The sequence below is a fragment of the Vigna angularis genome, chromosome 11, assembly GCF_016808095.1.
Source record: "Vigna angularis cultivar LongXiaoDou No.4 chromosome 11, ASM1680809v1, whole genome shotgun sequence".
Lineage (NCBI taxonomy): Eukaryota > Viridiplantae > Streptophyta > Magnoliopsida > Fabales > Fabaceae > Vigna > Vigna angularis.
In genome coordinates, this window is record NC_068980.1 from 20,115,658 (window position 1) to 20,129,551 (window position 13,894).

At 35.2% G+C, this 13,894-nt stretch overlaps 2 protein-coding genes across 14 annotated transcripts; both read right to left on the reverse strand.

The window, feature by feature from the left end:
* Positions 1-248: 248 nt before the first annotated feature.
* Positions 249-6,701, reverse strand: LOC108334003 (uncharacterized). Of its 11 annotated transcripts, none has more exons than XM_017569563.2 (9): positions 5,022-6,700; positions 4,799-4,937; positions 4,457-4,604; positions 4,120-4,365; positions 3,571-3,862; positions 3,334-3,406; positions 2,619-2,669; positions 736-866; positions 249-626 (listed from the first exon to the last, which is right to left on the reverse strand). In XM_017569563.2, the coding sequence occupies exons 1-5, from the start codon at positions 6,643-6,645 to the stop codon at positions 3,584-3,586; spliced, it is 2,436 nt and encodes an 811-aa protein (XP_017425052.1). In that variant the 5' UTR covers positions 6,646-6,700; the 3' UTR covers positions 249-626; positions 736-866; positions 2,619-2,669; positions 3,334-3,406; positions 3,571-3,583. The 11 variants fall into 11 exon arrangements, with proteins under 11 accessions (XP_017425052.1, XP_017425048.1, XP_052727243.1 ...); XM_017569559.2 differs by having other exon boundaries at positions 2,619-2,806; XM_052871283.1 differs by lacking the exon at positions 3,334-3,406 and having other exon boundaries at positions 2,640-2,669.
* Positions 6,702-8,672: 1,971 nt separating this feature from the next.
* Positions 8,673-12,624, reverse strand: LOC108332467 (protein FAR1-RELATED SEQUENCE 2). 3 transcript variants are annotated; one of them, XM_052871286.1, is made up of 6 exons: positions 12,525-12,606; positions 12,343-12,417; positions 11,635-11,759; positions 9,815-10,242; positions 9,405-9,616; positions 8,673-8,950 (listed from the first exon to the last, which is right to left on the reverse strand). In XM_052871286.1, exons 3-5 carry the CDS (start codon positions 11,732-11,734, stop codon positions 9,416-9,418), a joined length of 729 nt encoding a protein of 242 aa, XP_052727246.1. In that variant the 5' UTR covers positions 11,735-11,759; positions 12,343-12,417; positions 12,525-12,606; the 3' UTR covers positions 8,673-8,950; positions 9,405-9,415. The 3 variants fall into 3 exon arrangements, with proteins under 3 accessions (XP_052727246.1, XP_017423233.1, XP_017423232.1); XM_017567744.2 differs by lacking the exon at positions 12,343-12,417 and having other exon boundaries at positions 12,525-12,624; XM_017567743.2 differs by lacking the exon at positions 12,525-12,606 and having other exon boundaries at positions 12,369-12,505.
* Positions 12,625-13,894: the final 1,270 nt, after the last annotated feature.

Genomic DNA, 13,894 nt, shown 5'->3' on the forward strand with positions numbered 1-13,894 from the left:
CGCAGGCAAGTGACGTATTATGAAAGATATGCAGACAATCCCTATAGAAAGTCTTGTTATCTAAAGAGAAGAAATCATAATGTATAATTTATAGGTATTTTATTTTTGTATAACGCCGGCAAGTGACGTATTATGAAAGATATGCTAAGTTTGGAAACGTATATTTAGTTGATTGAAAAGACATGCAGGATAATTGATGCATGAATATTGTGAAAATGGTACAATGCATCTGATATGGGAAAGGAGGATTGTGCATGAAGAAAGGCTTTTAGGCTGCTTTGCTTTCACCACTGTTCTACATCATCTTCTGCAAATTTTACATTGTGGTTCATGTTTAGGGAAATTGAGATATGCATGATGATAAACAGCTTTTTTTCTTTTCTTTTTTCTTTTTCTATTTCTTTTTTTCCTTTCTTTCTCTGTTTAATTCTCCTTTTATATATCAAAGACCCATGTCACCTCAACCTTCTTCATGCATCTCCAATTTTTCCTAAATTTCCAAATTTATCCTTCTGACAAAAAGTAAAATCTTTTCACCCTTAAAAATTCTTGACCTAAAATTATTTTGCGAGCTTCTTCCTGCACCTCCCTCTCTTCTTCCGGCACCTCCACAAAACACCTTTACCCTTATAATAAAATGAAAAAAAAAAAAAAACAGGTAAAAGGTAATTAAATGTTAACGAACGTATTAAATTTTGACCAACTAAATTTAATGCACGTAAATGCTATATTTACCTGCACTCCTCTCGTTCCATCTCGTATTCTTTGTTCTTCATTATCTTTTCTCGTTGGCCTTCACTTTTTCTTGGTGATCCCTATTTTCCCTCGATGGTCCCTATGTTCGTGTTGTTTGTTTGTGTTGTGACCTGCCATATAAAAAATCTTTTGACCTTTAAAAGTTCTTTTGACCAAAGTAAAGAAGAAAGATGGGGGATAGAGATTTCGTGTTGATTATCGTGTCTTAAACTTATAGTACTTGATAACTTTCCAATAGCAATAATAGATGAACTTATAGATAAGTTGGGAGGAGCCCATGTTTTTTCTAAGCTAGACCTTGAGTCGGGGTATCACCATATTCACTTGAGAGAAGATGTCCCTAAGATAGCCTTCAGGACTCAAGAAGTCCACTACGAGTGGTCATGCCTTTTGGGCTTACTAATGCCCCATCCATATTTCAAGTTCTCATGAATCAAGTGCTTAAGCCATATTTGAGAAAGTTTGCTTTAGTGTTCTTTAATGATATCCTTACTTTTAGCAAGACTGTGAATTGTCATTATGAGCATGTGAGGACTGTGTTAAATGCTCTAAGAAAACATGGCTTATTGGTGAACAAGAAGAAATTTTATTTTGGGAAGGGAAGCCTTGAATATCTAGGACATGTCATTTCTGGCCAAGGGGTAGCTGCTGATCCAGCCAAGGTAAAGCCATGGTCGAATGGCCAGTACCTAGAGATGTGAAGGGATTTAGAGGGCTCCTAGGCCTCACTGGTTATTACAGAAAATTTGTTGAAAGGTATGGAAAAATAACATGACCTCTAACTCAACAATTGAAGAAAGATAAGTTCCAGTGGGATGTTTCTGCTCAAGCTGCATTTGAGAATTAGGAAAAATCTATGACTCAAGTGCCTGTACTTGCTGTCCCTGACTTTGAAAAGATTTATATGGTGGAAACTGATGCTTCAAGAAAAGGGCTAGGAGTTGTTTTGATGCAGAGAGGGCAACCCGTAGCCTACATGAGTCAAACTCTCTCTCTGGCAGAGCCTAGAATAAATCTGTTTATGAGAGAATTAATGGTTGGTGTCATGGCAATACAAAAATGGAGGCATTATTTGTTAGGAAGACAGTTCATTGTTCATACCGATCAAAAGAGTTTGAAGTTTCTAAGTGATCAAAGATTGATGAGTAAGGAACAAAACAAGTGGATCTCTAAGTTGATGGGGTTTGATTTTGAAATTAAGTACAAACCAGGGATAGAAAGTAGAGCAGTATATGCTCTTTCCAGGAAGTTACAATATTCAGCTATTAGTTTGAATGGGAAGAGTTAGAAGCAGAAATTGAGAAAGATGTGAAATTGAAGAAGATCCTCTAAGATCTGTGGGTGAAGGAGGGCGAGCATACAGGGTATAAATTGAGCAATGGGAAGTTATACTATCAGAACAGGTTGGTTATTCCTAAAGACTCACAGAAAACCAGCCCAAAAACTCCTTATTCCCACCTAAAACCAGCCTCCTCTCCTGATCACGTAAAACTCCACTTATACTCCTTATTCTCTCTGCAAAACGTAAAAGATTCCCTACATTCCGCCCCCCCCCCCCCCCTGCCACGAAGGCAATTCTGTTATCAGGAAATTCAGTGTGCGTGTGTCTGTGGTACCCATAAAATGGGTTTCCACTTCTTCCTCTCAAACATTTTGAATCTTCCTGATATGTCCTTCCAGTTCTTTGTTCGTATCATCTAATTCATCATGATTAAGAAAAGTTGTTATTTTAGATGTTTCATTAGTAATAAATGCCTGAAATTTATATTATTCTTTTCTAAAAAAAGCTTTACACAAGTACGCACTTTGTTATTTCCAGTAAAAGCAGAGAAGGAAAATTGAGACAAAGACAGGAAACAAACCAGACTTTTAATTTAGCTCACATCTTGATTTGTATCTGCCATTTTTCTTCCCTGACAAGAAAACAATATTGATTAAAACAGTCCCTTTCCTCGCCTAGACCCAGGTTTCTGAAGGCCGATCAAACAAGCATCTGGTTCCAGCACTAAAAACTTTGAAGGGCATAATTTTCACGCAGTGTTTGCAGTATCTGTTAAAGCTCAAACAATCATAAAGTCATAACACATTGAAGGACATAAGCAAAGGCCCGACATTGAATTACCAGAAAACTAGGGCACTAGAAGATCCAAACATCATTGAAGCAATATTAAATAGGAAAGAATAAAAGTTTGTAACAATGAATCAGGACACGAGTAGAGAAAGGGAAAAATGGAGAATTGAAACGAACTGGAATCAGGAACTCTAGTAAGCAAGATTAGTTGCTATCAGCGGGTTCTGTAAAAGTTGACAAGTAATGGTTCAGTTGGGAAAGCTACGGAGGTTGAGGATGAAAAGCTGCGGAGGTAGATACACCCAAACTAATGCCCAAAATGAAATGTGAATAGAGAAACCAGAGGCTTTCGAAAATTCCAACTATTTAGGTGGGATTTCAATTTCTTACTACCCTATTAAAGTATTGCATAATTTTTAAAGTTATTGAATCAATCATCAAAAACAAGTTATCTAGGGATGAATTACTTTAAATGCTCTAAGAAACTACTTCCACACTCAAATTACCTTTTCTGAACATGGCCAAAGCTAATTTTAAAACTACAGAACAAATTGATAGGCTCAAACAAAAGATGGCGAACTGCATATGAGAAATGGTAAATGCAGTAAGTGAAGTGAAAAACTGAATCAAAATTTATGGCATGCAGTAGCAAGACCTACTGGTAAGATCTGACATAACTAGGAACCATTGGAAAGAAAATAACATAGAAAACATGTAGTGCCACAAAAAAAAGAGACAGAGACCTGAATCTGTTACTTAAAGTCGTGCAGTTATTCTTCCGCTGTTTGATGGATCTGCAATACTGGCCAAAGTTAGACTACCTCCACTTTCACTTTTTCGGTTGGCTGCATTTTGATCTGTGGCCTTTGTGCAAAGGAAAGATAACGACTGAAGCCATGAAACCAGTGTGGGCTTGCGGACAACATCATCAGAATCAGCCACTTGTGAATATAACTCATTTAAAACAATGTTCTGTGCATCACGTGGTAACTTGGTGATCAGCTGTGCCAATAGCTTCATCAAGTCGGACAAGACCTAAAATGTAGCAAAAAATGTTTACATGATCAAGTCTAAAGGCAATATTTAATGCATGTGAAATGACACAATTTCCAAAACAACAATTTTAAGTACTTAACGGATAACTCTTTATAATGGGTCCCTCATCTTAAAAACATGTATCATTTTTTATTCTGCAAGATCTATATGGCTTAACTTCGCTGATCAAAGAGAAAAGAATATATGGCTTAACTCCAAATAATGTGGCAAAGTCACATGATTAGTTAACCACTTACTTGTATATCAACAAGGAAAACTAAGCGTAAAAGCAAGTCCATTAATTTCTTGCTTGGTTCTGGCTCCCCTTGCCATTTCTTCCACGCATCAGTCTCGCAAGTGAAGACTTCAGAACAGAGCTTGTTGGCTTTTTCAGCGAGACTATGAATGCAATAAAAGATGGCAGGGCTTCCAGCAGGAAGATGTTGGACCATTCCTACAACCCCAGAAGCCATACCCTCAAAAGGAGTAACACCAGGATATCCCTATTGTTCACATAACACAATACTATAAAATGAATTACAAATTATCAGTCTCAGATTTAGGATTGAGATTCTTTTTAGCAGAATATAGTACCAATAAGGATCTCTGCATGTAATGGAAAACAAGCTGCTCCTTCAATGAAGCTTCATCATTCTTTTCAGAATCCCTCCCCGTAGTCATAAATGTCATGAACACAGAATGAGAGGCTCGAGCTACTTTATCATTTGAGTGCTCCATATATCTAATATCCTTGAATAAGGAAGACAACTTTCTGTGCATGATAATGCAACAAGGGACCCCAAAATACTATTGAATGCATGGCTGGAATAAGCTAATCTAGTGTTCAAAATAGATCATAAAAATGTTGTAGATAGAAAATTTGGCTGTATCCATTTTCTGAAAAAACCAAATATATACTTATTTCATATAGGATACAGGAACATAATTGGAGCCACGACGTTTCTGAACACGAGACTGGGCAAACATTCAACGAAAGTTGGAATGACTCGTAGGCAAAACAAAACGCGAGCCGTTTGCACTTCATTCTTTGACCATATGTAATTGGTTTTCTGGTCTAGAAGACATGTAGAGTCTTACAAAATAAATACAAGACAATAAAATAAATAAATATAACAGCAATTCACATTAAAAAGCAAACCTGGACTGTTTGTCAAGTCAGCATAAGAGGGCATGGAATTCACGAAAGAAGTACAAGCATGTTCATTCTTAACACCTGCAACCACCTTGCGAATGGTCTCCAAATATTCTGGCAAACGGACGTGGCGAAAATACTCCATGCAAGAAAATGAAACCAGTATCTTCAACGAGACATCCATCTGTATTTCTTGAGCAAAACTGGAGTTCAGCTTGTGTTTTGTTACAGCCATAGCAAACACCACAACCATAAGAAAAGCAGATTCTGCAATTTTTTCCAAACCTTCAAGCAACTCATCTTTCTCACCCTTAAGCATCACAGCCAATCGCCTGTGTCCCGAGTAGACATCCCGGCAGTATTCCCACATAAGATTCTCAACCACGTTCTTACTTTCTTCATCAGCTAAAGAATACTGACTGCATAACACCCCAGTCACAGCTCCTGCTTCCTTGAACAGTACACCATTCAAATGTTCTTTGATCTCCTTAAGCTCCGCACCACCAGACTCACGCGACTTCTCAATCACCGATTGATACAAACGCGGCAAAGGAAATATCTCAATCAGCAACGCTAAAGCAAGACAAACAAACAAAGACGAATGTACCGAAAATGCTACAGTCCGAGTCAATCCTAACGACACACACCGAAGCAAAAGCCTGTCTTCCTCAACATCGCCCTCATTATCACCACTATAACCAAACCTCAACCTCCTCGAAACCAAATCACTAACCAAACCTTCAGTCCCACCAACCACACAATCCTTCACCCCCATTCCAGAAACAAGCTCAGCTCCCACTCCTCGTCTCTCCAAAGCCCGCAACACTCCAACCGCGGCCATGAAAACCGCAAACGAAGCATGTTCCTCCTTAAACCTACCGAAACCTTCTCGAACCAAAACACCCATCTTATCCGAGTACCCAAAACCAACTAAATTCTCCACAACCCAATCAAACATATAAAGAACCATGAGTCCATGAGCAACACAGCCCTCTCCCTTCCCCCAAATCTTAAAAAGAAAACCCAACATCTCCACACAGTAAACAGTCACTGAAGACGACAAAGCGTAACCAATTCCAGCAAGAACACGCGGCATTTCAGAAAACAGTTTACCCTTGTCCACCCCCGCCAACAGTTTCACCATCATGTCCAAACAAAGAGTCTTGGTTTTCTCAGAAACGGTACGCGAGGAGGAGAAAGCGCCCAAAAGGAGAAGACTTTCAGGGAATATGGCATCATCGGAGACATATGAAGAGAGAATTCTGAGTGTGGAATCAACGATTGTGGGATTGGGGTTGGGGGATTTTCGAACCCAGACGTAAAGGAGTGTGAGGAGGAGGGGAAAGGAGCGACGTGAGGTGGCGGATTGCAGAAGAGTGAGGAGGAGCTTGGCTTGGGGTTCTGCCACGTGGAGGGAGGACTGGGAATTTACTAGGGTTTGAAGGCTTTGGTGTAATAGCTGGGGCTCTTCGGCTGAAGGGGATTGAAGAGAGTCGCGGAGCGTGGTCCATGCTTGAACGATGGCTCGTGCGGTGGTTTTAGAGGCGGAATTGGCGGTGGCCGTGGTGGTTGTGGAGGAGCAGAGAGTTAGCCATTTTTCGAGGAACTGCGTGTGGGTTTGGCTAGACATTGAATGCTGAGTTAGGCCGGATGGATTGTGAAAGAATGATTAATACATCTTTGACAAACAAAGACCAAGTTATTCTCGTGAACTTAAATTAATTTGGATATAGATAAATTAAAATACATTTTGAAAGATGTTAAATACAAAAATTTCTATAAATTATTATATGGAACAGATGGTCAACAATTTATTCAATGGATTTGATGTAGAATGAATAAATGGGTTTGAAAATAGTGTTTTATTGTTATCTTTCGTTCTCAACCTCGTCATCTTTTTAACCATCATGGTTGAGAAGTTTGGTCATGCATGTCAATCAAAAGCTCAGGATAAAAATTTGAAAATATCCTAAATAATAATTCACTTGCAAGCAAACACAGCGTAAATTAATTTGTACATTTTGAAATATGTTAAATACAATTTTTTTATTAATTAACATTCAGAAAAGTTAATTTTAAAAATATTTGTTTTTCTTATTTATACTTTTTTATTATAATAAAAGTGAAAAATATGATTAAATTAGAATAAAATTTCACAAAAAGTAATTATAAAATAAATAATTTTCTTAACTTTATTGTAGATGATTCATTGTATAGACTATTATTAAGTTTCCACATACGGCGTTAAAATGCGATGACATGGTCACGTAAAAATGTTTTATTATGTGGAATTTCTTTTTAAATTAAGAGTTTTTGACGTGACAAAATTTATTATGAGAATAAGGTTCGCTCCTCCTCCTTCACAGTTACTGTCTGTGATGACGACGTATGAAGATGGTTCGAAGAGGTGTAAGGAGAAGCCGCATTGTTCTGGTTTTCTACAATTTGAGATTTTTACGAATGGGATTTTGTGTTTAGGGTTCTTCGTGGTTTCTGTTTTCTGATGATGCAGGTGGAAGGCATTGGAGTTCATGATTTAGGGAAGGTGAAGGCGCGAATTGAGGCTGCGCGATTCTAGGATTTTTGTTTCTGATTTTGGGATGAACTGTGTTGATTTTCTAAGTTTACAGATTAAGTACCGTGAAGGAGAAAACATGATTTGCTCGAAATGATGGGACACTAGATCGCTTCTGCGTATGGTGGTCTACACATAGAGTCTCTGATTGAAGACCAGAGAAACTTCTCAAATTCTTATACTCTTCTCTTCCATCAATCTATCTATGTACTCCTACTCCCTCTACAAATCAGACACTACCACGAGAATCCAAAAATGGAGCCCGATGAGAAAAAAACAATGATTCACGATATCGCGCTACAAGTCTTCGTCATCTCAATCGCCATTGTCCCCCAAACCCACGCGTCATCCAAGCGAAAAGCCATTTCGTCAAAGGCGCGCAACTCGTCTCGCAAGCCAGAAGATCCAAAAACGCCTCTGTCACAATCTCCCTCGCAAACCTTAACATCACCATGATGTCTATGTTCAGCCACTTCGAGATCGTACAGGACCAGAAGCGGGATATTTTTTGGGCACAGACACGACTCCCAAGAAGGAATTGTCTTCCAAGCCCAACATAAAAGGCACTTCTTCCATTGTTGAGCCGAAAACCACCAGAAAATATTCGAATCCATCACCGGCCGCTACAACCAAACAAAACCCAACCCGTTTGAGTCCCAGATTTGCGTCGGAGTTGCAAATATTTGGACCAAATTGAGACAAAAGTAATTTATTTTTTAATCTTATTGTGGATAATTTATTTTTATTGTGAATTGTTAATTGAATTTAAAAAAATGGTTACAAAAATTAAAGAGTGAAATGGGAAGAGTTTGTACACAATTAAAAGAGAGAATCTTTGTATGTTATAGATATAAATTATATCATGAATATATAATAATCCACACACTACTAAACAAAGTTACTAGTGGATATTAGTAATTGATCTTAGAAAAATTTAAATAGTATTAAAAAAATCATAACTCTATATTTTCAGATTAGGAGGTCTGAACATACTTAAAATTTATTATTATTATTTTACTATTATTCAAAAAGTTCCTACGAAAACGGATTAATTGACATAAAGCATTCCAACACATTTGTCCTATCAAGAATACTATTGTGTTACAATAGTTTCAAACTTAGTATTTCACAGTATTATTGTTTACATTTTCTTGTGTAATATGAGGGGAGTACAAAAAGTATACAAAGATTACAAGGCACTGTGACAAGGTATAAAATTTCACAGTTTACACATATGGTGGACTTCTCTGTGGCAAGACTGGCCTTACCAAAGTATTCATTGAATCAGAGTGTGCAGTTCATGATGGATTGAAGTATCATTCTTTCAACATGACAAAACTTTTTAGTGATCAACCGCTACCTGCATTATGCACCACATATGAAATGCTTATGTCAACTTAAATTGATTACAAGTCTAACCATAACATTGGATGCAGAAGGAGAAGGAAGCAACAGAATTATGCAGATTACAATTTAAATGTGCAGAAGTTTTTTTATCTTTTTAAGATGTAAATCTTCAAAATGCATAACCAAATTTGTATATTTTAAGTAAAAAGTAAAGGGTCTAGTTTGCACAGATGCATATACAAATAGTTAGATAATAGACAGGAAAATATTGAAACAGAAATCTACTTCAAACTATAGACATCATCAACTAATGGTTGGATAAATGAACACAGTTTTAGACCAAGGAAAAAACCTTAACAAGAACTTCATCGGATACTTAGGTGAGAGAGAAAAATGTTTCTCAAAGAGTATAGATATATTTATGATTGAATAGGTAAATGCTAAATAACAAGAGCTTAAACACTCACCTGATTCACGGCTATGTTTGGTGCAAAATCTCGTCTATGGATTCAAATTCTTTGAGATTATTAACTACACGATGAATTTTCGTAGATAGCTTTTCATTGTGCTCTTCAACAACCTTCATAAAGGAAGTAAGTTGTTCTTGATATGTCGCACACAACCGTTTTTTATGCCGAAGCTCTGCTGTTAATTCCTGAATTTTCTTATCCTTCTCATCCTAAATCCAGAAAGCAACAAAAGATGATAAAGCAATGTTAGAAAACATCATTTTGAATTCAGAAAACAGTGTTCCTATTTAAAATATAGAGAAATAAGAAAGGGACGCTGCATAAGATAAGACTAATGAGCAGAGCAATAGCAAGTTAGTAATATATCAACAACATAGTACACGAATAGATAAGAAATATGAACCTACCATTGTTTGGCGTGCTTCACGAGGAGAGACTACTAATGGATGATTATGATCCTTCACAAACTTTGTTATCACCCATTTTCCAGATTTCTCATATTTGATGTGAATCATTGCCTTACACCCTTCCCTTGTGCTGGCCCTAGGTTTACGAACTGATGAAAATTTCCCTCGGATGCTGACACAATAACCCTCTTTGTTGCACCCAAGCCTGCGGGCAAGAATCCTTCCATCCCTTTCTGAGCGTCTGCATGACATCACACGCATGACAAATCCTACACGTCGTGCATATTCGTCGTAGAATATCTTAGCAGCATCTTCAGATTCAAACTCCATGCCTTCATATGGTTCCTGAATAGCATGATCATCATCACAGATACCCAACTCTCCCCCAGAAGAAGTCTCTAGTACTCTACACCCCTCGTTTGGATCCACTGTCACAAAAATAAATATCTGAAACCCATCAAAATATTTTCTCGTAATGAGAATAAATAGTGCAGAAGATAACACTTCTGTTGTAGCTAAGAACGGAATGTCAAGAAAGACGTTCAAATTTAAGTCATTAAATTGCAGAGAAGAAATCAAGAATTCTAAACATAATCAGAAGGCCTATACTTCATCTGAGATTTGACTCAATTCTCCCTATATAGAACCCTTAACAGTCATATGAATGCATAGGCAAAAATTTTATCTTACTTTTTTCATTGATCAACTCCCAATAAAGAGTGAACAAAAAAAATAAAGGAGTCCAGTGGAAGGATGCCATCCAAGCAATCACCGCAAAACATGTGAATCCCTTGCAATGTATATCTCAGTGATATGTTTCTTTCAGACAGAGTAACATACAACTGATTTCTCAGGGTTTGATCCTTGAATGAGGATATGGCAAAAAGGCATAGAAAATGTATCATAAATGAATCACTGAACTAATGCACAGAATTTAAGCCATTTGGGAGGGGTTGCATGCTGTAGGATTAAGCTATGACATTGAATAATTAACTAAATAAAATACATACCTACTGTAAATATATAATTTTTACACACCCGAACAATCAACAGAGATTAATTAACTAAGTAACATGAAACAAACTATAAATTAGAAGAGTAACTCCAACACTATATTGTAAAGTGGGGTTTAAAGGGTAGGTAATTGCTGATACAAACTCTTTGATACATGTGTACTAATTTATTTTCCACATATCATAGTGGCATGCCAATATAACTAAGACAAGGATGTTATTTAGTTAACTAGTCAGCTGTTATTAGTTCATAGCTGCTTGGCAACTGCCTATAAATAAGGTAGGTTATTGTATTTTAGATAGCTGAATCTAGATTGAATGTTAATGACAGAAGTGCCGTGCACATATTTCTTGATCTTTCTGTTCTCTCCACTTTCCCTGAAACTTCCCCATTCCGTTTTGCCCTCTCTCCCCCTCTTCTTTCTCTGTCTTTCTTTTTCTTTCTCCCTCTTGAATTCCATACCGCATAGTTTATACATTTTAGACTTCTTTTATGTTAAGTAATAATATTTAAAAAGTGGAAAATATGTTCGAAAATACCACAATCAAATACTTATTGGAGTTATTAAGGAATGGACACCAGATGCACTCTTTTATTAAACCGGTGACTTCTGCCCAGACCAAGAGGAAGGGTGCAACAACTCAGGTTTACTACCTTAAAAGTTGGAAACCTCCTAAACCAATTGTTAGATGATGCAGAAACCATGATAAAGTGATAATCAGGATGCAAGGATATATATTTAAGACCTCCATCACTTTTCTTCGTTCAGAAATCCATATCAAAATCATGTGATCATAATAGCATACCTTCATATGTTTCTTGATCTACCTGAACTTCATATGTAATCAAATCCATATTCCCAGAAACTTCCATAGCATCATTTCTGTCAACTAATTGAGATTCCATGTTGCATAACAACACACTATAAACCCTGTCAAGATTCAACACTTTGATATAAACACAAAGCTTGTGCTTTTGTCTTCAACAAAACAATAAATTCTTAACTAGCGAACAGAAAGTGATCATGGTCAATGGTCATACTCAAAGCTGAAGTCAAATAAACAAAGTTCATTAAGATATTCCCACACAAATTCAAATCAGTGAGGTACATTTTCTTTCCTCAGCAGAAGAAATACATTACTATCACCACTACTACTGAGATAGCTCCCAATCCCATGTTTAAGAATTCGTCACCTGGTCTTTTTAAAGTCTTCAAATCAAAAATTGAGATTGCTAAGTAGTACAGCATAATTGACATATAGGGTTTTCAAGAATAAAAGATAAAAAACAATATAACACACGGAAGAGAAAGTAAGAAGAAGGTTAAAAAGAAAACAAGGAGAATGGGGGCATCTTTTCAAAAACCCTTCTTTGCCATCAACAGTAAACCGTTTTAAATCACAAATTGAGTCAAGCTAGTCAATGTTCTTGAAATATATACATCACACAAATCCTGAACACTTTCATAAAACCCAGAATTAGAAATGCAGAGTGCAAAAACACAATGAGCTCACCAACATCATAAAGTTGTGATCTTTACCCAATTGTTCAATCCATGGATGACAAAATTAATCAACACAAGTCCGATTCTTGAAAAGTGGAAACCGAAACAAATTAAAAACAAAACCCAAAGCGATAAAAGAAATTAATAAAATGGGCAAGTTCAGCATAGAAATATGAAGAAAACAAACTCAACTTAGAATAAAAATTATGATAAACCAGTGTGGTCCTCGCAGGGGTGTCGTTGGAGTGCGGTGCTTGTTTGTCTGCACTTGACTGCCCTAAAAATACTATTTTGTTTCTGAATAAAAACATTTTAAAATTTTAATATTTAAACTTTTCTTCCATTTGCATTATGATTTTTATACATAAATAATCATTATTAAGTAATCACATGACTATTGTTTAGGCATTAATTTGTTAAACATATATATATATATATATATATATATATATATATATATATACGGTTGATATATTTTAGTCTCTTAACTTTCTCTTAATCTTTAAATTTTTTGTCATTAATTTTAGTCTTTTCCTTCATCAAATATCACCATTAATTGATGATGTGATAACATCGTGACTTTCTATGTTGTAAATTAGCTTGGCACAAAATATCATATTATAAAAATAACGTTGGTTTGAAAAAAAAAATCTTAGAAAATCAATATAGCAAATTTCAAACACTAGATCTTAAGTATGGAGAATTATAAATTATAAGTATATTATTAAAGGTTATTATAATTATAATTGACAATTGAATATTGAGATAAATAATTTAAATATTGCAATATTTTTAGTATTTAAACAATTTGAATGGTTATGTGATACTTTTAGTTTAACGATATAAAAGAAAAAAAATGCAATTTAATGTTTTCACAATTTGTTATATCAAATCATTTTTTCTATTTTAAGAGGTATATTTTTATTTTAACTTTATTATAGAAAACATGATATTATTATAGAAAACATTAACTATTACTATAAGAATTAAATAAAAGCTTTCTATACAAAACTATTGTTACTTTTATATAGAGCGCAGGAGAAAATTACATATTGTTCTCAATATGTAATATCTTATTTTAACAATATAAAATTACCCAAATAAAATATTTCATAAAATATAATCCAAAAAAATAATTCAAATATATAAAATATATTAATATAGTTATAAAAATAGAATTATAACAATATAGCTTTTATACATCTAAAAAATTATTATACTTTAGTTCTAAAAACAAAACTATATATTTAGGAAATCTAACATATTCTAACACCTCACAATGTTAATTTATTATTCCTAGCAGAAACTTTAAAAAAGTATTTTCATTTGTTTATACTAACAAAATATCATTGTAAGAAAAAAAAAGCTAAATACATAAAGAAACTAATAACACAAGAGAGTAAACTAAATTGTAAAAGAAAAAACATCATATATAAATATATCAAGAATCATGTGGCATTATAATTAAGTGCATGTTAATCATTCGTACAAATATAAATCATATAATTATTGACTCTTTTAGACTCAATCATTCGAATAAAACGCATTGATGTTGAACTACT

Excerpts from the sequence above, each read along its gene's own strand:
- LOC108334003 (XM_017569564.2), bottom strand. The coding sequence starts at position 6,645 with ATGTCTAGCCAAACCCACACGCAGTTCCTCGAAAAATGGCTAACTCTC. Across the intron at positions 4,938-5,021 it reads TGACTTGACAAACAGTCCAG|ACCAGAAAACCAATTACATA; the intron begins GTTTGCTTTTTA and ends CATGTCTTCTAG. Across the intron at positions 4,605-4,798 it reads GTGGCTCCAATTATGTTCCT|ATATATGGAGCACTCAAATG; the intron begins GTATCCTATATG and ends CAAGGATATTAG.
- LOC108332467 (XM_017567744.2), bottom strand. The coding sequence starts at position 11,734 with ATGGAATCTCAATTAGTTGACAGAAATGATGCTATGGAAGTTTCTGGG. Across the intron at positions 10,243-11,634 it reads AGATCAAGAAACATATGAAG|TGGATCCAAACGAGGGGTGT; the intron begins GTATGCTATTAT and ends TTTTTGTGACAG. Across the intron at positions 9,617-9,814 it reads GTGAAGCACGCCAAACAATG|GATGAGAAGGATAAGAAAAT; the intron begins GTAGGTTCATAT and ends TTCTGGATTTAG.